General features: G+C 41.5%; 1 protein-coding gene and 1 pseudogene across 2 annotated transcripts in view; one reads left to right on the top strand and one right to left on the bottom strand.

Moving 5' to 3' along the window:
• Positions 1-11,620, top strand: part of TPST1 (tyrosylprotein sulfotransferase 1) — a 174,470-nt gene extending 162,850 nt beyond the window's left edge. For both annotated transcript variants that reach the window (XM_058710766.1, XM_058710767.1), the window contains 3 exons: positions 6,502-6,552; positions 9,087-9,133; positions 11,061-11,620. In XM_058710766.1, the coding sequence (XP_058566749.1) occupies positions 6,502-6,552; positions 9,087-9,104 (69 nt within the window). In that variant the 3' untranslated portion in view covers positions 9,105-9,133; positions 11,061-11,620. The remainder of the gene's footprint in view (positions 1-6,501; positions 6,553-9,086; positions 9,134-11,060) is intronic.
• Positions 11,621-17,226: 5,606 nt separating this feature from the next.
• On the bottom strand, positions 17,227-18,481 carry LOC131501592 (10 kDa heat shock protein, mitochondrial-like; annotated as a pseudogene).
• Positions 18,482-24,690: the final 6,209 nt, after the last annotated feature.

Genomic DNA, 24,690 nt, shown 5'->3' with positions numbered 1-24,690 from the left:
GCATTTCCTCCCCTTTGGCACCCAAGTCCATCTCCTCATATATCCTACATCATCAGATTTTGCTCTCTAGTGGGATCTTTGCCATCAACAAACAAATATGCCCTTAGTTCTTCTATCTTAACACACACACGCATACACAACATACTTCTTGATTCCAGTTGCCCTGCCACTGCCATTCCTTTCTTTGGTTCCCTTTACATCAAAACTGAAATTTTCTGTACTCCGTTTCCGGTTCCTCTCCATTCTCTGTCTTACAGCCACTTCATTCAGAATTTTACAGCTACCATTCTATTCGTTCTTGTGAAGTTGATGGTGACTTTCATGTTGCTGTATCGAGTAGTCAATTACCATCGGAACTCCCAGCATCTTTTGATGCAATTGATTACTTCCTCCTTGATAGGTTTCCTTCACTTAGTTTTAAGGACATCACTTTTTAAGTTTTCCTTCTGTGTCATTGGTTGCTTCTTCACAGTCTTATTTGCTGGTTCTTCTTCTTCTTCCTGACCTCTGAATGTTAGAATGCCCCCATATCTCAGTCTTAAGTCCTCTGCTGTTCTTTCTCTACCCTGAGCCCCAGGCTAGCATATCAGGTATCAAGGCTTTAAATGCCATCTATAAGTTGATAATTCTCAAATTTATATATCCCAACCCAGACTTCTATGAACTCCAGGCTATATATCCAATTGGTGACTTGACATTTTCATTTATTGTCTAATAGACATGTCAAGCTTAATATATCCAAAACTGAACCTACTGATCTTCCCCCTGAAAATATTCTGTAGTCAGAACATTTCTCAGCTGTGTTAATGGCAACTCCATATTTCCCTTTGGTAGTTACTTAGGCCACAAACCTTGGAATTATCCTTGACTCCGCTCTGCTCTCTCACACCCTACATCGAGTCTGTGTAATTAGACATAATTAGAAAAATAAAAATCCACACACCCACCACTTCTCACCACCTCCTTGTCATCCTCTCCTGTCTGGATTACTACTGTAACCTCCATACTTCTATCCTTGGCCCTTGACAATGTAAACAGAGCAATTATGATGATTCTTTTACTTTATTTCATTTTATTTTTATTTTAGAGACAGCGTGCAAGCAGGGTTTCGAAAGGGGCAGAGGGAGAAAGAGACTCTTAAGCAGGCTCCATGCTGAGCATGGAGCTCCCAACTCTGGGCTTGATCCCACGACCCTGGGATTATGACCTGAACTGAAATCAAGAGACGCTCAACCAACTGAGCCACCCAGGTGCCCTACGAAGATCCTTTTAAAATGGAAGTGAATCATGGTACCTATTAGCTTCTCATTTTACTACATTGGACAAAATACTTAATTTCTCTGTGCCTTAATTGCTTCATCTGTAAAAAGGGAGTAAATAATACCTCCCTCAAGAGATTGTGGGATTCAGTGAGATCATACATATGAAGCACTTACTTAACATTAACCTGAGACAATAATGTTTACCTGCTGTTCTTAGTATTTTTATTTCCAGTGCACCCTGCAAATCAGGAGCCTACTTTTGTCTCCTCATCATTCCTTCAGGGCTTAAGGTGGGAGGGTTCTGTAGGATTGTTTGGATCTGAGTGCCTAGCTCATTGCTGTCAAGTGCAGTCCTCACTCTGTTAGTACCAGAGAATAGTATGTCCAGAAACACCATTCATTTAACCAAAGGAAATTCCATTCCTAACTTTTCTGTTTTTATAAGCAATGTGGTGCTTCATTTCTGCACTAAATGGAATTACTTTGTCAGTAAAAGTGTTCTTTTTGTCAGCACTAAAGTTTCTGTCTTTTGAAGCGTTTGTTCCCTGAAGGATAATCAAAGGAGGCATCTTCCCACGTAACTTTTTGATTGAGCCTTTTATCTGATGTCTTATCCTGACCGCTTTTTGGTTTTTTATTACATTTGTGACATCATATATTCAGGGGTGTTTTTTCTCCTTTCATGCAAGCCTTACCTTTCTGGAACTGTCAGTTCCTGGAAGACACCTATAATACTTGATGTTCCCACTCCTGTTTTCTGTCATGCCTTGCTGGTTTTTACAGTGAACTGAAAAGGGAAGGGAAGATTCAACCGTAAGATTTGCTAATGGTAATAAAATACAAACAGCATGTTATAATGAGACAGTGCTGGGTAGGGCCCTCTGAGCCTCACTCTGCCACTGACTGGCTATATACCCCCTGGGCTTTCAGTGAACCTCCTGCTTGAATTCTAGCAGAGGAGGCTAGCTGAAAGAGAGGAGAGTCGGTTTCTGAGTCAGAGGATATGAAGAATATAACAAAAGTTTCTTGGGGACCTAACCCACTAACTGGAAGAGGGACTGGGGCAAATCAGACTTGTTCTGGTTCAGTAAAGCAGCCAGGGCACAGACCATAAGCCTGAGTAGCTTATGCCCCAGGGAGTTTGTGGGACACAGTTCCATGAATAGAAGAAGAAGGAAAGACACCTGGGAATCTGGTGAAAAACAAAAACAAAAGCAAACAAACAAAGAAAAAACCCCATCCTATTGGCTTGAGCCCCTGTGCTAGATATAGTGGATGCTTGCAGGCATGCATAGTGGAAGTCAGCATTAACATGCTACACACAGCTCCAGGGGCTTAAACACTTCCTACATCAGAACTCTGGAACAGTAATACAATGTTATAGTCAGTTACATCTCACTAAAATGGGGGTGGGAGGGACATGGTGCAGGAAGCTGGAACAATCTATGGACTGTGGTGTTAGGGTAGAACAAACAGGACTCTTACATGCAGATACTTCAGGGAGCATCTAGGCCCGACTAGGCCCTGCCCACCCATCCCGTGACCTGGGACCATTTGAGGGTATGAAAGAGGCGATGGTAGCTTTTGAAACAGTCCTGGTAGATGCAGTGTTGTTATCTGGCACCCGCTGTATCTTCCAATGTGATGCATCTCTGAGGAAATACCTTATCCAAAAGTCGGATATTTCTGTTTTAATTTTTTTAATGTTTATTTTTGAAAGAGAAAAAGAGAGAGAGAGTGCATGAGCAGGAGAGGGGCAGAGGGAGAGAGAGAGAATCCCAGGCAGATTCCTCGCCACCAGCACAGAGCCCAACTTGACTTGAGGCTCAAACCCAGGAACCATGAGACCATGATCTAAGCTGAAATCAAGAGTCAGACACTTAACTGACTGAGCCACCCAAGCACCCCTGATATCTCTGTTTTAATTTAGGCTTCTTAGGACTGTAGCAGAAACCCCAAAGAATGAAGCAGGGTTTAGACATTGCAGAGAAGAGGCAAAAAGTACATTGATTCTCTGAATTTCAGAAGGAATGCTGCTACTTTTAGAAGTGGATCAGTCCTCACCAGGTAAAAATCCTTTAGGTCTGTAAGCTTTAGGATTCACCATTTAGGAGATTTCTTTGTGTTCTGAGGGGCTACTCAGTGACTCTCTTCCTAAGAACCATCTGTAGTTTCTTGCCATACTTTGTCAAGTTCAGCAATTACCTAACTTTGGATACTGGAGACCTTCTTTACTTTTGATTGACACTAATAGCTCCCAGGTTTTGTTTTGTTTTGTTTTGTTTTGTTTTGTTTTGTTTTGTTTTGTTTTGCTATTGCAGTGTTGAAACAAACATCTTTATATTTAAAGACTGTGTACGTGTGTGTGTTAGCAGTAGGTTTTTAGCAATAAGTTACTGACTTAATTTGTTCAATTTTATTCTTGAAATATAACATACACAGAGAAAAGTGCACAAATCATAACTCTATAAATGATCACAAAATGAACGTAGCTTCATAGTTGCTACTCATAATATCGAGACAGAAAATTCCCAGCATCCTGGAAGCCTCTTTCATCTCCCTCCCTCCCTCCCTCCCTCCTCCCCAGAGTGAACAGTATCCTGATTCCTAACATCACAAAATTGTTTCTGCCTTTTTACAAACTTTAAAATACAGTAAAACCTTGGATTGCGAGTGACTTGTTCTGCAAGTGTTCCACAAGATGAGCAAACATTTCTAATAAATTTTAACTTGATAAACGAGCGATGTCTTGCAAACATCACATGATCACAACTGAGCCAGTGGTTCTTCTCTCTCTCTCACTGTCACTGTGGGATTGTGGGTGATCATCTCCCATGCTCAGATGCTCAGTCTCAGGCTGCAGAGTTTGGCAGAAATCAGTGATGTTTCAGAACATTGGAAGGTGCCCACAACTGGCACTAGTGTATTTTTTGCCACTTCAAAGCACCTGTGGACAGTCCTTTGCTTTTCCAGACAAGAGTAGGCTTAGGAATGCTTTGGCTGCATTCTAAGTCAGGCTGCCTGCAGATCTAGACCCTTTCCAGTTACATTAAGTACAGTCCATGACAAGAGCTTGGTGCTGTACTGTAGTCAACATCCGTGCGAGCATATACAGTGGCCCCCGTGCAGAAAAAGATTCCATCGAACCAAGAGACAGAAGTGATTCCATTAGTGATAGTGAAAGTCGTCCTACACAATAACCCCCTCCTCCCTTGTCTCCCTCACACCAGCCACGAAGGTTTTCAAAGGTAAGTGCAGGTTAATTGTTTATTTTTCTTTATATTTTGTATTTTCTTTATTATTTTGTATTATATTACCGTATTGTAATCATTTTTATATGAATATTTTGGGGTTGTAGAACAAATCATATGAGTTTCCATTATTTCTTATGGGGAAATTTGCTTTGATATACAAGCACTTTGGATTACAAGCATGTTTCCAGAATGAATTATGCTCACAAACCAAGGTTTTACTGTATTTTAAATGGAGACATGTATATCACTTTTAGGCATCTGGCTTTTATCCCCCTTGTCATTATGTGTTGGGAACCATTGATGTTATTGTCATAGCAGTAGTTAATTTTTCTTAATTGCTACTCAGTGTATCATTATATACTACATTTATTTATTTATTCATTCTAATTGCATTGCTTGCAATGCCACCTTTGTCGTAAACCAAGTATTTGTATACAGGGGTCTGTTTCTGCGTTCTTCATTCTGTTCCATTAATATATTTGTCTGTGCTTGTACCAAAGCCTGCCTTTAACTTAATTATATATATATAGAATAGAATATATATAATAATTATAGCTGTATATGTGTGTGTGTTAGCTGTATAATTGGTTTATTTATAGCTGTATAATATAGCATCTTAATAACTAGAATAAGTCCCCTACTTTGTTCTTTTCAAGATTACTTTGATTATTTTTGGCCCTATGCATTTCCTTAGAACTTTTATAATCAGTTTGAAATTACCCCTGCCCCCTCCATCCAAAATAGTATGCTAGAATTTTAGTCAGAATTCCTTTGTTGAGGAGAATGAACATCTTTACTATATTGAATCTTCCAGTCCCTGAGAATGCTATTTCTATTTATTTGGTTGTTAATTTCTCTCAATAATGTTTTATAGTTTTCTGTGTAAAGATCTTATACATCTTTGTTTAGATTTATTCTTAGGTATTTAGGGAGTTTTTTGATATTGTTATAAATGATACTGGTTTTTATTTTTATTTTTTAATGTTTATTTATTTTTAATTTTTTTTAACGTCTATTTTTGAGAGACAAAGAGCACAAGCGGGGAAGGGGCAGAGAGAGAGAGAGAGAGGGAGACACAGAATCCAAAGCAGGCTCTAGGCTTTGAGCGTCAGCACAGAACCTAACACAGAGCTCGAACCCATGAACCGTGAGATCATGACCTGAGCCTAAGGTGGACACTCAACGGACGGAGCCACCCAGGTGCCCCTTTAATGTTTATTTTTGAGAGAGACAGAGACAGAGTACTAGTGGGGGAGGGGCAGAGAGAGAGGGAGACACAGAATCCAAAGCAGGCTCCAGGCTCTGAGCTGTCAGCACAGAGCCCAGTGTGGGGCTCAAACCCATGAACCATGAGATCATGACCTGAGCTGAAGTTAGATGCCTAATTGACTGAGCCACCCAGGAGCTTGTCTGTTTTTAAAATTATTTCCATACACGTAATTTTATATCTTGATAAGAGTTAAGTTTTTAATTGAGATTTTTGAAGTTAAAAGTGTATGATTTCAGAATCATCTAATATTCAAAATATTATGAGGGTATAGGGCACATTAAGAAAAGCAAATTTGGAATAAATCTAGAGTTTGTAAGGGTGGAGGTTTCAAAAGGAAATCAGGAGGAGTCTGTTCTTAAGGTGTGTGAATTCTGTGTTGGTTGCTTGAGAGAGATGGCCCAGGGCTTGCTTTCTCTCTCAGCTAAAATGATTGGAGCTTGGAATGTTGGGTGCTTATTTTCTTGTTCAGATACTCTGAGCCCTCCCTCTCCCAGCCAGCACTCAGGCAAAATGTAGAACAGGGGGGGCCAGAGTACATGGGAATTTCAGTCAGTCCTTCAATGCTAGCTGGTTTTGAACCGACAGGCTTCCTCCCATTCTAAAACTGACCAGGACTGAAGCAGTAAATTCATCCACCATCAAGCCCTGCCAGCATCCTGAAGTGAGGATGACAGTATCTGTTTCCTTAAACTCACACTTGGCTTTGTTTTTCCAGGTCTATAAAGGAGAATTTCAGCTACCTGAATTTCTTAAAGAAAAACCTCAGGTACTGTATCTGCTTCCTCTTCTTAATGTGATAGATAAGCTCTTGTGTTGAAGCGATCTTTTTAAAGAGTGCTGTGCTGGTCATAGAAAGATTGGCCTCTGATAATTGTTGGTTTTAACAGTCTTACTTTTTAACACAGTCTTACTTTCAGATAGCTCACTGTCTTCCAAAATTAGGGAAATGCTTTATTGATAACTAAAATCCAAATGTTTGAGGTCACTTACAAGCTATATAGTATTCCACATATAAGGAGCCTGCCTTGGTGAATCTGCTCCAGCCTTCTGATATCTAACTTGAAATAAAAATCTACTCTGTTCTTATATACATCCATGCCTTTTAACTTGTCTTATTGAAGATTTGTGAATTCATTATATACACATCCATCAGCCCTCAACTACAAAGCCCCCAAGTTGGGAAAGGATGGTGAGAATTTGAAGATTCTAACTTTTCCTTTTTAAAAGATTAATAAAACAGATCCAGAGTTATCCTTGTAATGTCATGCCCTCACCTAGTTGGGTTTCAGTATCATTTCTTGAGTTGAAGAGAAACAGGCATGGTTGCAGCTGACACAATGTACCTGAAGTAACCCACAGAGTATCCTGCATCTGAACATCATCTGCCTTCCTATATCGTGGTGGGGGAAAAATTGTTAACTCCCTCATGAGCCCAGCAGAAGACTTCCCTTTCTAGCCTAGTGATATGTGTTGCCTCCAGGCTTCTGCTCTCAGTAATTAGCTTGGAATTAGGAAATGAAGACTCAGCACTGAACTTAGTTTCTAATATCTTTCCAGATATGGGTTGATGAGGGAAACATACCACCTCACAGACTGTGTGAAGTCGTGTCGCCCAGAGCAAGCCTGGAGCGAATGGGCTGGGCTCTCTAAGAAAGCTGTCTTAGACAAGAAAGAAATCCTCGTCTAATAACAGTCAGCCATGAATAGTTGATACCTTTTACTTGAGAATTTCAAACTACTTTCAAGGCATGTTCTTATTAGCATCTATTTAGTTTTAATCCACCCATGCATTCATTTTATTTATTCAACAGATGTTTACTAAATTTCTGTTATGGGGAGAAGTTGGAAAAGTCCTCAAGAGTCAGAGGAAAAAAAAAATTTTCTCAAGGAACTTCTGATCTCCCCAAAAGACTGTGACCAACTTTTGCAGACAAGGGAGCACAGGGCCCTGAGCCTAGGCTGGGCATGATGTCCCAGAAACCTGGATGGATTCATGAATAGGCCATCACTCACTTGCAGGCTGTGGCATTTAGAGCCAGAGAATAATCCAAGACGCAAGTCTTAAAAGAATGTCAAATCCAAAGACTGTTTTGCATAAAAAGTTTGAAGGAGTCAAGAAAGGGAATTTGAGGCTAAAAGGGATACCTCTGCTTCACAGCATACTCAAAAATCATTTCCAGACAGATTATAGACCTAAATGTGACAGGCAAAAAGTAAAGTTTTAGGAGACAATAAAGGAGAACATCTTCATGACCTTAAGAGGGAAGGATTTCTTAAATCATAGAAAACACTAATCATTAATTTTAAAATGGATAACTTGGACTCCATTAAAATTGATCATATTTACTTATTATTAAAAAGCATCATAAAAAGAGCAAAAAAGTATGCCTTAAGTGGGATAAAATAATTGAAGCAAAGGACTCCTCTGTAGAATATGGAGGGTTCCTACAAATCAGTTAAAAAAAAAAAAAAAACTGCACAAAAGGCTTACAGGCATTTCACTCACCTTATTCTGGTTAGTTTAATGCATCATACACACATACTTAGAAAAAGGGCTGTAAAAGACTTTGACTTAACTAATCATAAATGATAAAACTGAAACCCACAGAACCCTCAGGTTTGCTATTCAGCTAAAAAGGCTCACAGAACTCTGCAAAGCACTGTATTTGCAAATATAGTTTGATTTTAAAGGATACAAATCAAGATCAGCCAAATGAAGAGACATGTAAGACAAGGCCTGGGAGCGTCTCAAACACAGAGCTCTGCCCATTCGCCGTGGAGTCTGGGTACTTCTCCTTCCCAACAGCATGTCCATGTGTTCACCAAACAGGAAGCTCCACTGGTCTTTAGCATCCAGAGTTTTTATCGATATCTCATTACATAGATGTGGTTGATTGAATCATTGGTCATGTGATTGAATTCAATCCCAGTCAATGTCCGCTACCCAGGGGTTGGGCTGGCGCAGAGTCCCAGCTCTCTGGTGAAAGGTTTGGTCTTTCTGTGACCAGCTTCCATCCTGAGTTATGTCGTCTCTTAGCATAACTCAAGTATGATCCAAGGAGCTCCTGAATTAACAAAGACATTCCTGTTACCTGGGAAAATCCAAGAATTTAGCCTCCCTACCAGCAACCAGGGACAAAGGCCAGTCAAATTCTTTATTATACAACAGTTGCAGACTGAGTTCATTAGAAAATCTGTGATCAGAGCCTGCAAACTACACCTGATATTTCAGTGGGAGCAGTCACTTTTCATGCTGACCAACTTCAAGGACTTTAAAACATCTTTTGCTTCCTTTGACAGACTGAGGAAGTGGAGTAGCAGAGCCAGGAACCTCTTACATATATGAGGTGAGGGTTGGGGGGACATTCCTGGGTCTTTGGGTTTCCCTGCTTAAGCTCTCTTAGGAGGAGGTGTGGCTGGGGTGGGTGGAGAGCACAGCTCTGGAGTCAGTCGGCCTGGGTTGGAATCTTGGTTCTGTGGCATTGAGCAAATTGCTTCTCTGTGTCTTACCTTCCTCATCTGTAAAATGAGGACTAATAAATAAGATTATTAATACATAAGAGAGTAGTAGTAAGAATTAACCACAATAATGTCTACAAAAAGCTTGGCACCTAGTAAGCGCTCAAATAGTGTTAGCCGTTATTTTTAATAAAAGGAGGGGCTTAAGATGATAAAAATAACATTTTCTTTTAATATGAAAGGGATCTGGAGACCATTAACCCCAATCACCTATTTGCACATAAGGAAACTGATCCTAGAGAGAGAGCAGGTTGTTTGTCAAAGTCACATCACAGGAAGGTGAAAGCCAAGGCTTCTTCCACCACCCTGTGGTGCTTTCATTTGGAACGTGAAAAACTTTTTTAAAAATGTGATTTTTTTCTTACAGTCTTACTTGTTGTTTTACTTTTATTTATATAATAACAGTGGATTGAGTGCATACTCTATACCAGGCATAAAGTATCAAGCATTTTGGGGCGCCTGGGTGGCTCAGTCGGTTGGGCGGCCGACTTCGGCTCAGGTCACGATCTCGCAGTCCGTGAGTTTGAGCCCCGCATCGGGCTCTGGCCTGATGGCTCAGAGCCTGGAGCCTGCTTCCGATTCTGTGTCTCCCTCTCTCTCTGCCCCTCCCCCATTCATGCTCTGTCTCTCTCTGTCTCAAAAATAAATAAAACATTAAAAAAAAAAAAGTAAAAAAAAAAGTATCAAGCATTTTATATATGTAATATAGAAATGACATATTATATGACATATACTATATAATTTATATAATATGATACATTCTTTCAGGTTTCAAACCACTCTGGCAAGTAGGTGGTATTATTCCTGTTGTACTGATGAAATAATTGAGATTGAATAATTTGAATAAGAGATTTTTATGACTTGCCAGGTGTTAGTGGATAATAGACAAAAAGCACATGAACACTGCTAAGCCATGTCAAAATCATGGATGGCAGCGAGCTAGTAATATTAATGAGTTTCAGGATTTATGAATGCCTTTTTCCTGAGGAGCAAATGCTAAATGTTAGACATATACTCTATGGACTTGAATAACTGCAGTTATCAAGCCTTGGATAATTTTGTTGATCCAAGATACTTTAAAATCTATAAATTCCCTCCCTGAAATACACACACAGGGATTCGTTTATTGACCAGCTGTTTTACAAGACAGAATACAATGTGTGTTGACTTCAGCCTTCGAGTTGCCTCCACAGCATCATTTCATCCTTGCATTGCTCAGTGCGGCCTGTAGGTGCCCATATACAATGAGAGGACTCAGAAGAAGCGAGGAAGACAAAGCATCTCAGAACAGATGATAGTCTTTCTTCTTGTCTTTTGAAACCTTTTGACATTTGAATATGACAGTCACTGTGTTCTCTAAATCTTCCTTTAAAGAACGTTGGTCTCCACTTTTTTAAAACGAAGAGTCAGCATGTTGGACCCTGAACGTGCATCCCTACCAGTGCCCCCGCAGTAGCTTCAATTGCAGATGACAGTTGCAGTCACTTAGAAATGGGCAGGAGCAGCCCTTGCTTTGGCTGCCGTCTGCTTGTTTCGCGTACCCAAGCTACTGGCAGGCATCTAAAAGCATCGCAGACTGAGGGAGAGTGTGTCTCTTTGGTCGTCCTTCTGAGGCAGCTGTTCTTGTAGTTATCTGTCCTCCTCCCTGTCTACCTGGCTCACACCAGGACCACAACTGGAAAGGAGGCAGTATGGTGCAGGGGAGAGCAAAGTGTGACTCCACACCTATAACCAGATTCTATTTGTTTGCCCTAGGGGAGACTGCTGCCTTTTCAACAGAAGGGAATTTTCTAGGACTGACCGTCCCCTGCTGAGATCAGTGGAGCGTATGTACCATGGCCCGCATCTCCTGTTCACTTGCCAGGCTCTCCCCACTGAGAGGGTGGGAAGTCGGTATACATTTGGGCCTTCCTGAGTGATCTGCTCCCTGAGTACAGTGCTCTTGATCCTAATTACGTGCACAACCCTGTGGATACGAAGTCCAGAGGGAACGTGTGCTTTCTGTTAAAACTGCTCTGGTCCTCGTCTTTTCTTACCAGATTCCAAACTTTTGTTTCAAGGGGAGGGTTTTAAAATGGGATTCTATAAGCAAAAATTGGGCAGTTTCATCTTGGAATAGGTTGTCTGTACATGTTCTAATGTTTTGTAGAACACTTCCTGTTTAAATGTATTGATGTGGATAATATTAAATATCTTAATTATTTAAATAATTCATTGTATTGTTTTTGAGAAGTTGAGGAATTACCGTATACATTTACAACTTAATGACTTTTGTATTTTATTTTTCAAAATAAAAGCTTTAAATGTGTGAAGCATTCTGGTGGTTTACATGTTTTCATTACTGTGATTTCAGAGAAGCAGGAAGCCCTTATCAGAGAAGCCAATGTTTCTTCAGTTGGCTGTATTGTAGATAATCCCTCCTATGCATCAAAACTTTTTTCAATGAAGTTTTTAATTTTAATTCCAGTAGAGTTAACATACAGTGTTATATTAGTTTCAGGTGTATAATACAGTGATTTGACAATTCTGTATGTTACTCAGTGCTCATTAGTGTACTCTTACCTATTTCACCCATCCCCCCACCCACATCCCCTTTGGTAACCATCAGTTTGTTGTCTATAGTTAGGAGTCCGTTTCTCGGTTTGTCTCTCTCTCTCTTTTTTTCCTTTGCTTATTTGTTTCTTAAATTCCACATATGAGTGAAATCACATGGTATTTGTCTTTTTATGACTCAGTTACTCTCCAACTCCATCCTTGTTGTTGCAAATGGCAGATCATTCTTTTATATTTCTGAAAAATATTCCAATGTGTGTGTGTGTACCTATGTGTGTATATGGATACCACATCTCTATCCATTCATCAATTGATGAACACTTGGGCTGTTTCCATAATTTGGCTGTAGCTTATAAGTAATGCTGCAATAAATTCTGCAGAGGCTGCACCAGTTTGCATTGCCACCAACAGTGCAAGAGGGTTCCCCTTTCTCCACATCCTCGCCAACACCTGTTGTTTCTTGTGTTGTTAGTGTTAGCCATTCTGACAGATAGATGTGAGGTGAAATCTCATACAGTTTTGATTTGCATTTCCCTGATAATGAATGACATTGACCATCTTTTCATGTATCTGTTGGCCATCTGAATGTCTTCTTTGGAGAAATGTCTGTTCATGTCTTCTGCCCGTTTTTAATTGGATTATTTGTTTTTTGGGTGTTGAGGTGTATCAGTTCTTTATAGATTTTGGATACTACACCTTTATCAGACATGTCATTTGCAAATGTCTTCTCCCATTCAGTAGGTTGTCTTTTAGTTTTGTTGATCGTTTCCTTCACTGTGCAGATGCTTTTTATTTTGATGAAGTCCCAATAGTTTATTTTTGCTTTTATTTCCCTTACCTCAGGAGACAGATGTAGAAAAATGTTGCTATGACTCATGTCAGAGAAATCACTGCCTGTGTTCTCGTCTAGGAGTTTTATGGTTTCAGGTCTCACATTTAGGTCTTTAAAGCAGTTTGCGTTTATTTTTGTGTATGGTGTGAGGTGACCCAGTTTCATTCTTTTGCATGTGGCTGTCCAGTTTTCCCATCACCATTTGTTGAATGAGACTTTTTCCTATTGCATATTCTTTCTTCCTTTGTTGAAGATTAATTGACATGTATCATAACATCTTTTTTTTATTAAAAAAATTTTTTAAATATTTATTTATTTTTGAGAGAGAGACAGACTGTGAGCAGGGGAAGAGCAGAGAGGGAGAAACAGAATCCGAAGCAGGCTCCAGGCCCTGAGCTGTCAGCACAGAGCCCGATGCAGGGCTCGAACTCACGAACCATGAGATCATGACCTGAGCCGAAGTCAGATGCTCAACTGACTGAGCCACCCAGGTGCCCCGACACATATCATAACGTCTTAATGAAGATTTTGCTGTAATTGATTTCATAAAGACCTGCTATCATTTGTCCTAGAGTCCTGTTCTATTTCTATGCCTGTATGCTGTATTTAAGGACAGAGAAGTTACTGTTACCAGCTGTTTTCTAGAAGCCAGTGTTATACAATACAGAATGACCAGATAATAATAGTAATCTCTATTTATTGAGTGTCTTCTATGTGTGAGGCACTGAACAAGGTGTTTTATGTGTTTTCTTATCCCTCGCCTGAAAATCTGCATCCTCTGGTCTTATCCATCAGTAAATAATATTTTCTACCTAGTCACTCAAGCCAGAGACCTAAGAGTCTTTTCTTTCCTTTTGTCCCCCCACATATAAGATCTTTGATTCTACCTTCAAAATATTTCTTGAATCCATCTACTTTCCTTCAGCTCCACTGCCCCCATCCTCATGTAAGACAGCACCACCTGTCACTTAGACTGTTGCAATAGAGAGCCTCCTGAACAATATCCCCATTCCTACGTTGCCCCCCTCAAATGCTGTTTAGCACATGGCAGAGTAATGGTTTGACAATATACATATAGATTGGACCCTCCCCACTTACCCTCTCATTTAGAATAGAACCCAAGTTCTTGCCATGATCCAGCCACTGCCCCTCTCGCTCCTTGTTCTCTAGGGTTCTTTGGATCTCACAGAAGCACACCAAGCTTTTCCTGCCTCTGCACATATTATTCCTCTCTCTGGAATATTCTTCCCTTTGCTTTATGCCGGAATGCCTTCTTCTCAGTTCTGTGATCTCGGTAAATTCTATTTCCTCAGAGAGACTTTTCCTGGCCCCTTGAACTAAAAAGTAGATGCCCTTCTTGACTCTCTTCTTTTTAGTATCACCTTATCAGACTTTGCAGTTTTTAGTCTGTTGACTGTTTTTTAAATTATTATTGTCAGTCTCATATACTAGATGGTAAGTTCCTGGAAGACAAAGACTATGTGTTTTCTTGTCCATTTTTGTATCTCTGACATCTAGCAAATTGCCTGGCACATTCCAGGAGCCCAGGAAAATATTCGGTAAATGATTAATTCTCTCAGAAACCTCTGGCATATCATTTTACAGATGAGAAAACAGGCTCAGCCAGGTGGTGTCCCCCAGACAAGGCCCCTTAGCTAGTGCCACAGTGGTGGCCTGGCACCTCGGCCCAAGCCTGGCCTGAACATCCTTCTCTCCAGTCCACTCCCCTCAGACCTGTCCCCTTCAACTGAAAATGAATACTGCTGCTTGGGGCACCTGGGTGGCTCAGTCAGTCGAGCGTCGGACTCTGGCTCAGGTCACGATCACATGGTCCGTGGGTTCAAGCCCTGCGTCGGACTCTGTGCTGACAGCTCAGAGCCTGGAGCCTGCTTAGGATTCTGTGTCTCCCTCTCTGTCTGCCCCTCCCCCGTTCACAGTCCTCCCCCACCCCCCCTGGAAAATAAATAAACATTAAAAAATTAAAAGAAGACAATAAATACTGCTGCCATATCAATCCTTTGTTCGGCAGTGTGCCTTCAAGCACTCCTTTGTTCAAAAGCCTTCTTTGATTCTCTAATGCTTAACACGTTACATCTAAACTGTTCTGCCTCCACTGTGTGGCCTCACTACTTTGAGTACAGTTCGCCTCCTGCCTGTCTCTGTCTCCTTACACTTCTTCACTTTCTGCTTCTCCCAGATGCCTGTAAACCCTCTCCCCTCTCCCTGGAAAATCCCAGCCTCATTAAGGGCTCAGCTGTCTTCAGTGCCATTTCTCATTACTCAACTGCTCCAACCTCCAAATAGTAACAAAGTCAACCTCAGCTTAACATAATATTTTTTTTGTTTTTTGCTTATTTCCTGTGTTAGTCTTATGTCATTACCTTTGTAGGGAGGAGGCCACATACTCCTCTAGAGCCTATCAGAATGGGAGAGGAGGACATTTTCAACTCTAACCCAGCCTGACTCCAGTACTTGCCCCAAAGGAGATGTGATTTTTCTTCCCCACACCTGCCCTCCCCTGGAGACTCCGTTGTTACAAGCGGGAGTGTATTGGAAAAGGAAAAGGGCAGAGAACTGCTGCACAAAATAGCTGACTCAGGAAAGAGGCAACCACGGCACACTGGCCTGAAGAAACAGATGCTGTGCTGTTTCCATCCCTATTGACGTTCCTTCTTCCACAAAGCTTGCTTTCTTTCTGGCCCGAGCACATTTCTTTTGAGCCCTGTGAAGAAAAGCATTTCTGTTTCTTAGATCACATCTATGAAGATGACTTTGTGAAATGTTGTGATTTGGTGACATCAAACGGAACTCCTGTCGAACGAATGAAAGCTGGCTGGAGTAAAATTTGAAAGGAGGTAACAGTAAGGGACCAGGTAGACGTGTGGCCCATGACTGTCAGAGAGCTTCCTGGAGGAAGCAGAGCCATTGGCCACAGACAGCAAGTGAACCCGCAAAGCCAGAGAGAGGCTAGTGTCCTCAGTGGCCACGGGAGGAGCTTGGAGAGAGCATCAGCCATGGAGAATCATAGAATTTAAAAAAGAGGGGAAGAAAACCTTAGTAATCACTTAAGTAATCAGTCTAGTAATACTTATCAAGAGCTTGGTGTGGTCCAGGCCCCATGCTAGCCATTTTACATGTTTAAACTTCTTTAATTTTCATAATTACCATCTGAGTTACTATTACTACCTACATTTTACAAACATTGGCTCAGGGAGTGGGGGGGGGGGGGGGTAAAAGTACCTAGTACAGCTAGTGACAGGATACAAACATAGACAACCTGGCTCCAGAGTCTACACCCCAACCACTACTCTGCATCTCAATAATCATCTTTATACTAGAATAGAAACTTGCCATTGAGTTGCAACTGTTTTAAGGACCTCCCTTGTACTTAGTAATTTGCTAGGTATAATTGGGTAGTGTGCCAGGAAGTATAGGCAGATTACTGCCCTTGGGAATTTATGGTCTTGGTAAAAATCAAGAAAAATGCAAATAAAACAATTATTTCAGGTTCTAACAAAATATATACAGTATTGCCTACCAAAACCTGGCTAGTAGATGATAGATAAGTATTGGTCTAGGAAAGACACCACTCAGTGTTACCCCCAGATTTGTATTTCGAAAGGAACTATAGAAAGGCTGTCTGGGCTTTTCTCTGGCAAGGTCAGTATTTTCAGCATTGAGTTCCCTTTCCTGCTTGTCAGTCTCCACTGCAGTCTTCTGCAGGGACTTTAGGTCTTTGTGTAAAGCAGAGCACTCCTTCCTTAATTATTCTGAATTGGGCAAAAGAGGTAATTTTATTCATTTTAGGTTTAAATCCTAACAAAGCAGTTCATTGTTCGAATATTGGGTGGGTGTGTATCTGAGAGACAAAGTAGTTTTGTTAGAGATAAAAATAAATGACTTTGATTCTTCCTTTGGGGTTGGTTATTTCCAAAGATCCAAAACTGAATCATTTTCACAATAAAACCACTGTTTTTGTTCTTCCATATTGTAGAAATGGCTTTTAAGGCCTTACCCTGAGAAAGCCTAAAATGCCCTCTATTGGCCAAACATGGAATGACTGCTGAACGTTCAAAAAAGTTTTCAAGTTGAAAAAAAAATAAGGAAAATGTGTATCATGCATGTGTGCTTTGCATGTGTGCGAAGCTTTCTCTACAAAACTGCTCATTGCAATATAGTTTGTGAAAACAAAAAAGTTGAAGCAATCTAGCAAAAGGGGTATGGGCTAAATGAATTATGGTACATCCACAAAATAGAACTCAGCTAATATATATGGTATTGTAGAAGAAGACTTAACACAGAAAAATGTTCATATTACATTAAGTGAAAACTTCATATCACAAAGCTGTTTATTATGATCCCATCTTTATCATCTAAAGGACGAATAGGAAACTAAATAGAATAGCTAAACCGATAGACATCTGAAAGGACGTGTGCCAAAATGTTCAGTGTTCTCAGTTCGCAGTTCTCTCTTGGTAGTGGAAGTGTGGGGATTCTTGTTTTCTTCTTTCTTCTTAACTCTCTTTTCTAAACACAATCAATAGGAATTATTTTTGTAAAATAAGAAACAATAGTGAGTTATTTTATTTATTACTACGTTCTTGGATATTATTAGCTTCTTATAAAAGAGACATGGAGAACATTTACAGGAAAGATTTCAGAACCTCAGTGGAATGGGCAGCTTCATGTGATGCCATGTCACTAGTGATTTATTTATTTTAGTCTACATTCTTTCCAAGAAGGTCACCATCTCTAAATGAGAAATCATCCTTGTGGTCCAGAACTAGTTTGGTGCTTCCATATTCTGGGAGAAGAACTTTATCTCCAACTTCCGGGCTAACTAGTTGAATCTCTCCACCCTTCCCTGTAGAGCCTGATCCAACAGCTACTACTGTTGCCTGCAGTGCTTTTCCTTGAGATTTTTCTGGAAGCATAATGCCTCCTTTTGGTTACAGTTTTGGCTGCACTCCTTGCAACTAAAACTCAAGGAGGGGAAGAAACTTTCTAAATGCCTGTCCTGCGGTGACTCTAGCTGCCGCACCTCCCACTCTGCTCTCATGCCACTGCCATCACAAAGGGACCCCCCCAAAACACTGTTTTTTAAAAGAAATCAAGAGATGGAACCCCGTAATCCTACAGTTAAAAAAACTGGGATCTCGAGTAGTGAGATGTAAGTGGTGACTTACCCAAAGCTACACATCTGGTTACACTCAACACTGACCTTCAGTTTCTCTTCTAGTGAGTCTCATTATTTATCCAGTTCTTCTGATGAAAAGTTAGTAATTTTGATGCTCTGACACTTGGCTATCGATTGTTCTTCACAAATGAATCATTGAGACTTGAATCAGAAATGAAGCAGACATGAGCTATTAGGACATTTATATGGAGCACATTTGAAAAGATCACAATGCAGTTAGGATGGATTTATTTCTCTTATACAGGGTTTGGCAAACTATAGCCAGTGAGCCAAATCTGGCAACACCTACCGTATGTGTCTTACCTATGGCTGCTTGCTCTCTACAGCTGCAGGTAGAGTAGAGACAAACTATATGGCCTGCTAAGCTGAAAATGGTTCCTACCTGTCCCTTTACAGAGAAGTATGCAAACCCCTGCTCTTACAGATAATTTAAATCCTATCCTGCCTCCAGATATTTAAATATTTCACTACACCTTAATGTCTCTAGCTAACCAAAAGGACTCTCAGCTGGCAATTCCACACAAATGTCAGAATAATCATCAGAGCTAGAAAGTCCCCAAATGGCAAGTTGTTTTTCCCTGATACCCTTTTCATGCCTCCGAGAAACAACAGGCCCTTCCCAGCCTCAACCCCAACAAACTCTCTGAGTGGGTGGGGACGCCTAGGAGGACAAAGACTGTGGAATGGTGGTGGAGAGGCCCAAAGAGAAGGGCACATTAGGAAACGGTACATTTTCTTAGGGTGCAGGGGATTATATTTCCAGCTAAATTCTTTTTCCATTTGGTGGAATCATGTTGAGGTGACATATTTAAGCTGGGAAGTGCTTGAGCCTGAAATGATAGACCGATGAAAATGCCACACAGGGGCACCTGGTGGCTCAGTCGATTAAGCACTGGACTCTGATGTCAGCTCAGGTCATGATCTCAAGGTTCATGAGATCAAGCCCTAAGTCGGGCTCTGCCCTGACAGTGTGGATTCTCTGTTTCCCTCTCTCTCTCTCTCTGCCCCTCCCCCCTTTCTCTCTCTCTCTCTTTCTCAAAATAAATGAGCATTAAAAGAAAAAAAAAAAAGAAAAGAAAATGCCACACAAACTGGGCATGAGGTGGGAGGGAGAATTGGGAATGTGGCTCCAATATACTCACCCACCCATGGGATTTGACCATAATGCTTCAGAAGTGACTGGAACCAGCCTCATTTAGAGACATAAGGGGTGAGAAAGTAATATGCAATAGTAGGTAGGACAACGATGGGCCCTCAAACCACATTCATAAAACACTGTGGAATTCTCATGTTATTTCTGTATCTGTTTCATATGTTATTTTTGTTTTATAATTAATAATTGAAAATATAAAACAAATTCACCAAAAGCCTACATGCAAGGAGCTTGAGGTGAGAGCATTTCAGGGCCCATGTCCTCTTGCAGTGAAGATGTCCATGGTTACCAGTATACACCCCAAACCAAAGAGCATTCCCTTAATGTTCACTCTGGATAAGACTCCTAGGCCTTCTCACAACATGAGGGGAGCTCCTTCCCACTAGCCAAGAGTGATGGCATTCTAGAATTCCCTACCTCTTTGATATTAATAACAGCAATTCATGCCCCTGTATACTACTAATACCAATAAAAGACAAGAGGAAGAAATATATGGAGAGGTAATAGTTTGAATGTGATCACAGCACAAATTCCTTTCAGCATTCATCTATTGAGTCCCTACTATGTGTCATGCATTGTACTGGACCTTGTAGATATTACAGGGAGTAGTAAGACACCAAAATGGACGCCCCCACCCTGCTTTTTTGACTTCCAGGAAGGTAGATATTGGGAAGTCTGCTACAGCCACAGCAAAAAGGAAAAGTTTTAATGCTTCCACATTCAAGCTTGCCTCCCAAAAGAGCAAGAATCATGGCTTCTGACTCAGTGTTCACTTTTCCTCCTCCAAACCTCAAGTGCTTTGATCTGCTTGGTGAAAGTTAGGTCACTCGTGGAATCCAGGATACAAGGTACTCTGGGGAAAGTAGCTTTTAGATTTTAAGCTTCTAGCATTCAGTGAGCCACACTTAAAAGGGATCAGAAAAGATGTGAGAAAGACAATCTAAACATCAGTCACATTTACCAAAGCGGATGATAGGAAGAGAAGTCCAGGCTAAGAAATAGCAGTGGTTAATCAACAGGGTACACCAGAGGCTTGGGGAGAGCTGAGCTGGGGTGAGAGCAAGTGGGCCATTAGCCAAGCTTTTGTGCCGTGGGAAGCTCTTGGCAAACAACCTCCTCCTCAAGGCCAGGAGAGCAAGGGAAGGCCAACCATCTAACTTCATCCTCTCAGTCATGATGTTTCTCCCTTTGTGCCAGTGGATAAGAAACAAGGAGTTGTGGGGCACCTGGATGACTTGGTTGGTTGTCTGACTCTTGGTTTCAGTTCAGGTCATGATCTCACAGTTCGTGGATTCAACCCCCATGTCAGGCTCTGCACTGACAGCTGCGGAGCCTGCTTGGGATTCTCTCTCTCTCTCTCTCTCTCTCTCTCTCTCTGTCCCTCCTCTGCTCACTCTCTATCTCTCTCCCTCAAAATAAATAAACATTAAACAAGGAGTAGAGAGAATTGGGGGAAATAAGGAAGGATGGAAACACTTGGTGGAAAAATGCTGAGTTAGGTTTTTAACATGGTAAATTCGAAGCACCCTTAGGGACATCCAGTTAGAGATGTCAAGTAGTCAGTTTTATGTACAATAAGGGTATAAAGTTCAGGAGAAAGAGCTGTGTTGGAAATTTAAATTTGGGAATCGTTAACATATAGACTGTGGTTGAAACCATGGTTGAAACCATACCTTGAGAGTATATGTAGAATAGGAAAGAAGCAAGCCAAGGGCTAATTCTGGGATCCAATGGCTCTGAAGAGGTAAGATGGTGAATGAACCCTGCAAAAGAGACGGGAAAGAGATGGAAAGGAAAGGAAAGGACAGGACAGGAAAGGCTCATGGAATTCAAAGGAGGAGGGGGTTTTAAAAGACTCCACTGTGGTATGATCTAGAGAGTTCAAGAAGGACAGATGGTTGGGCTTGGCAGTTAGAAAGCCATGCTGATCCTGGGGAGAGGAGTTTCAGTGATGGGTGTGAAACCTACTCTGCAATGGGGATAAGAAGGAAATAGAGGAAACAGTATGGACACTTGTGAGAATACTCGCTACCATGGGACAGAGAAAGAAGGTGTGCTACCTAGAGAAGGATGCAAGATTGAAGAAGAATTTTTATTTATTATGATGGGAGAAACTGGCACATAATATAGGCTGCAGCCAAGAAAACCATACAGAGGAAGAAACCAAAAATTCAGGAGAGAGAAGGGTTAACTTATAGAGCAAGTACAAGTTAGAGCCTCCTTGGGGAGATTTAGCCTCAAACCCAGAGGAGATGGTTAAGTTGAGGGTGAGATGGTAGGAAGTTGAGGAAGTTCTTCATGCCTGATAGCTGCATTACTCTATGCAATAAAAGCCAAGTTTCCATTTGCTGGAAGGAGAGGAGATATCTTGGAGTGCAGAGGGGCCTTGGAAACAGTAAGTTTGGAAATAGAAAAGGAAGCTGACTGGGATATTGACTGGATTTATTGTGGTAATCTTTTTTGCAATTTATACAAACATTAAATCATTATGTTGTACACCCAAAACTAATATAATGTTATATGTCAATTATATCTCAACTAAAGAAAAAAAGAGGGGTGCCTGGGTAGCTCTGTCAGTTAAGCATCCAACTCGATTTTGGCTCAGGCCATGATCTCGTGGTTGAGAGTTCGAGCCCCACGTCAGGCTCTGCACTGATAGCATGGAGCCTGTTTGGGTTTTTCTCTCTCACTCTCTCTCTCTACCCCTCCCCTGTTCATGCGCTCGCTCTCTCTTGCTCTCTCTCAAAATAAGTAAACATTAAAAATAAGAAAGGAAAGAGCTAACTAGAAGAAACACATGGACAGATGGCCCAGTGGCACTGCATGAGTTAATCATGCATTTATAGTGGTATCTAAATTCATATGGTGATGGCACTTATCCAGAGATAGAGCACAGAAGGCTGATGGGTTAATCTCATGGGTTTTGTCCCTTGGTCAGGTGCTGGCAAGGGAACACAGGAAGACATTCCCTAGGGAGATGTTTAGATGGATACATGGGGTCATGGTAGGATAGGGGAGAAAATAAAATCAAGTGATTTTATTAGCTACCTGAGAAAAAATGGTGAGAGGGCAAGGGCCCATCAGTCTTAAGGAAGTAGAAAAGCAAATAAACCAGTTTTGGGAGAAAGATAGAATCTAGAGATCAAAGATCAATTTATTGGAGTTAAAACTTGGAAGGTGGAAGACTTCTGGGCACTAGCAAAACTCCTCCACAGAGTATTTCCACTTTCCCCCCCCCCACTCTTTTCTCTTTCTTTCTTCCCATTTTCCCTTCACTTCACTCAGAACCACGCTTTTTTTCTTCACTCCTCTCTGAAACAAGAATACCTTTAAAGAGCTTTAAATGGAGGATTGACATGATTTGATATGAAATGTTCAGAGCAGCAAGAGACATTAAAATAAGATTTGTAGCAGCACTGATTGATACAACACTAGGAAATAATTAAATACTCATCAGTGGCATGGATAACGCTGCCTTTAGTCTAAAAACAAAAATTAAGCTGCATTGCTCAGTGGTGTAGACAGGGGTAGTTAAACTTGGAAAACAAGGAAATGATTGTCAGAAAAGTAAAGATGCTGGTGACCTCTGGGAGAATGGAGGTTGTCTTCAGCAGGGAGGACCCTTGGAGTATGTGGGGACTGGTAATATTCTAGTTCTTGACTGAGGAGTGGTTTTATGGGTAGCTCCTTTATAATTATTCTTCAAACCGTACATATATAGTTTTGCACTTTGCTGTATCATATATCCTAACTAAAGAGAAAACATGCATGGAATGATACATACCATATATAGGAGAGGGGGGGATGAAATTAGGGAGGCATGTGCAGATACAATTGTGTTTGTGATATTGCATTTCATGAGCAGGGAGCTAAGTATTATCTATAATTGTTTACGTGTCTAAAACATTTAAATCAAAATGAAAACTGAAAAGGTGATATGGAAAAGAAGATGGATGCTTTTGCTTCTGTTTTCATTTCCTTTCTGGTTGTTAAATTATTCAGTAAGTTAGAATCAGGAGGGAAAATTCAGTAGCTGAATCAGTACTCTGGAGATTTGCCAGCATTCAGTTCTTTTTGTTAGGGAGACATGGAGAATAGAATCCAGTTACTAATCTCAGGGCTTGATCTCAGGCCTGTTTGGTTTACTCTTGGAGAAGTGATCCCAGAGTACACCTGCCTGTATTCTGACAACAGCCCCCACCTCTGCATGAGTATGTGCTACTCATCCCATCCTTCTCTTAAAGGCTCACTGACCCTTCCCTGCAGCCTTCATGTGAACTGGCCTGGAAGTCATTCCACTGTTGGGTGGGAATAGCTGCTGCCAGCAAAGTGCCCTGCTTTCCCAGAAAGCCTGTTCCAACCCCTTCCCACTCATTCAGCAAGTCTTCATGCCAGGCTGCTGACCTTGGATCCAACCCACCCCCCCCGCCCCCCACCCCGCCCCGCCAAATGTGTAAACAGAAATAACTGGGAAACTGTATTACTAAAGGAAATCCTCAGCAGAAATGGAAAATGAAAACTCCAACACATTCAGGATGCAATGTAAAACTAGTTACACATGGATTTCCCTACCTCCTGAGCCTCTGGGTCCCCCTTCTCATTCTCTTTATACAGGCTTTCCTTAAGGAGTTGGAAAATCTGTCTTCCTGACTCAATTCTGTGGTTTTCTCACATGGATTCCTAGGGTGAGGAGAGGCCGCCTGGGAGGGTGGAGAAATGGAAGGAAGCTGGTCCAGGTAACTCCATGTTGAGTGAATCGGCCCAGGATCTGCTCAGACTTCTTGTTAGGTAAGATAATAAAATCCTCATTTAAGCCAAGTTTGGTCGCAGTTTCTGTTACAGCTGAAACGTCCTAATTGTCATGGGACAGGAAGAGGAAATTTTGTTATACATGTCCTTGGGAAGGGCTGGAGAGAGTAGTGATAGATAAGAGAAAGCCTCAAGGGGCCCTCTTTAGGGCAGTGCTACTCCAAGTGTGGTTCATGCACCTGCAGCATCAGGATAACTTGGGAGTTTGTCAGCAGTGCGAATGTGAGGGCTTCACTCCAGACAGACCAAATCAGATTCTCTGGAGGTAGGACTGGGACTCTGTATTTTAACAAGGTCGCCCTCCGGTGATTTCGATGCAACTGATGTGGGAGAAAACACTGACCTGGAACACTTCTCCACCTGGGAGTGTGATTGGTCCAACAGAGGAAGTGCTGTGTGTGCCTCTAGCTCATTGCCCACTTCTCTGAAGCTGTTCCAGTCTTCTAGGTCTCAGTTGCCTTTTCTGTCACAGCAGTAGGATCAGATGAGGAACTGGGTGTCAAAATGGTTTGAAAGAGCTCAGAGCGTGATGCCTAGGAGAGTCAGTCCCTGAGCTGACCCAGCCCCTCCCAGGGGACACAGCCTGAGGCTGCAGACAGTATGTCAGCTTCTTTGGGTGGGGCCTGTGTCCATCCGCGGAGGAACTGGCACGTAGAGAATGGAGAGTCACTGTCATTTTTAACTGAACTCAGGTGCTCTTATTTTGAGGTTTCTTCTTTTCGGGTTCCTGCATGAGTCCATCAGGAAGGACTGGAAACCCAGGTTTTGCCCTTGTGGCCTGTGGAGGGTCGCCCGATCGCAATGCTGCCCCTCCTCTCTCACAACCTCAGCGACCTCAGCC

Source organism: Neofelis nebulosa, chromosome 18, assembly GCF_028018385.1.
Source record: "Neofelis nebulosa isolate mNeoNeb1 chromosome 18, mNeoNeb1.pri, whole genome shotgun sequence".
NCBI lineage: Eukaryota > Metazoa > Chordata > Mammalia > Carnivora > Felidae > Neofelis > Neofelis nebulosa.
The sequence above is the reverse complement of the archived record's forward strand: the minus strand, read 5'-3'. Positions and strand labels throughout refer to the sequence as shown.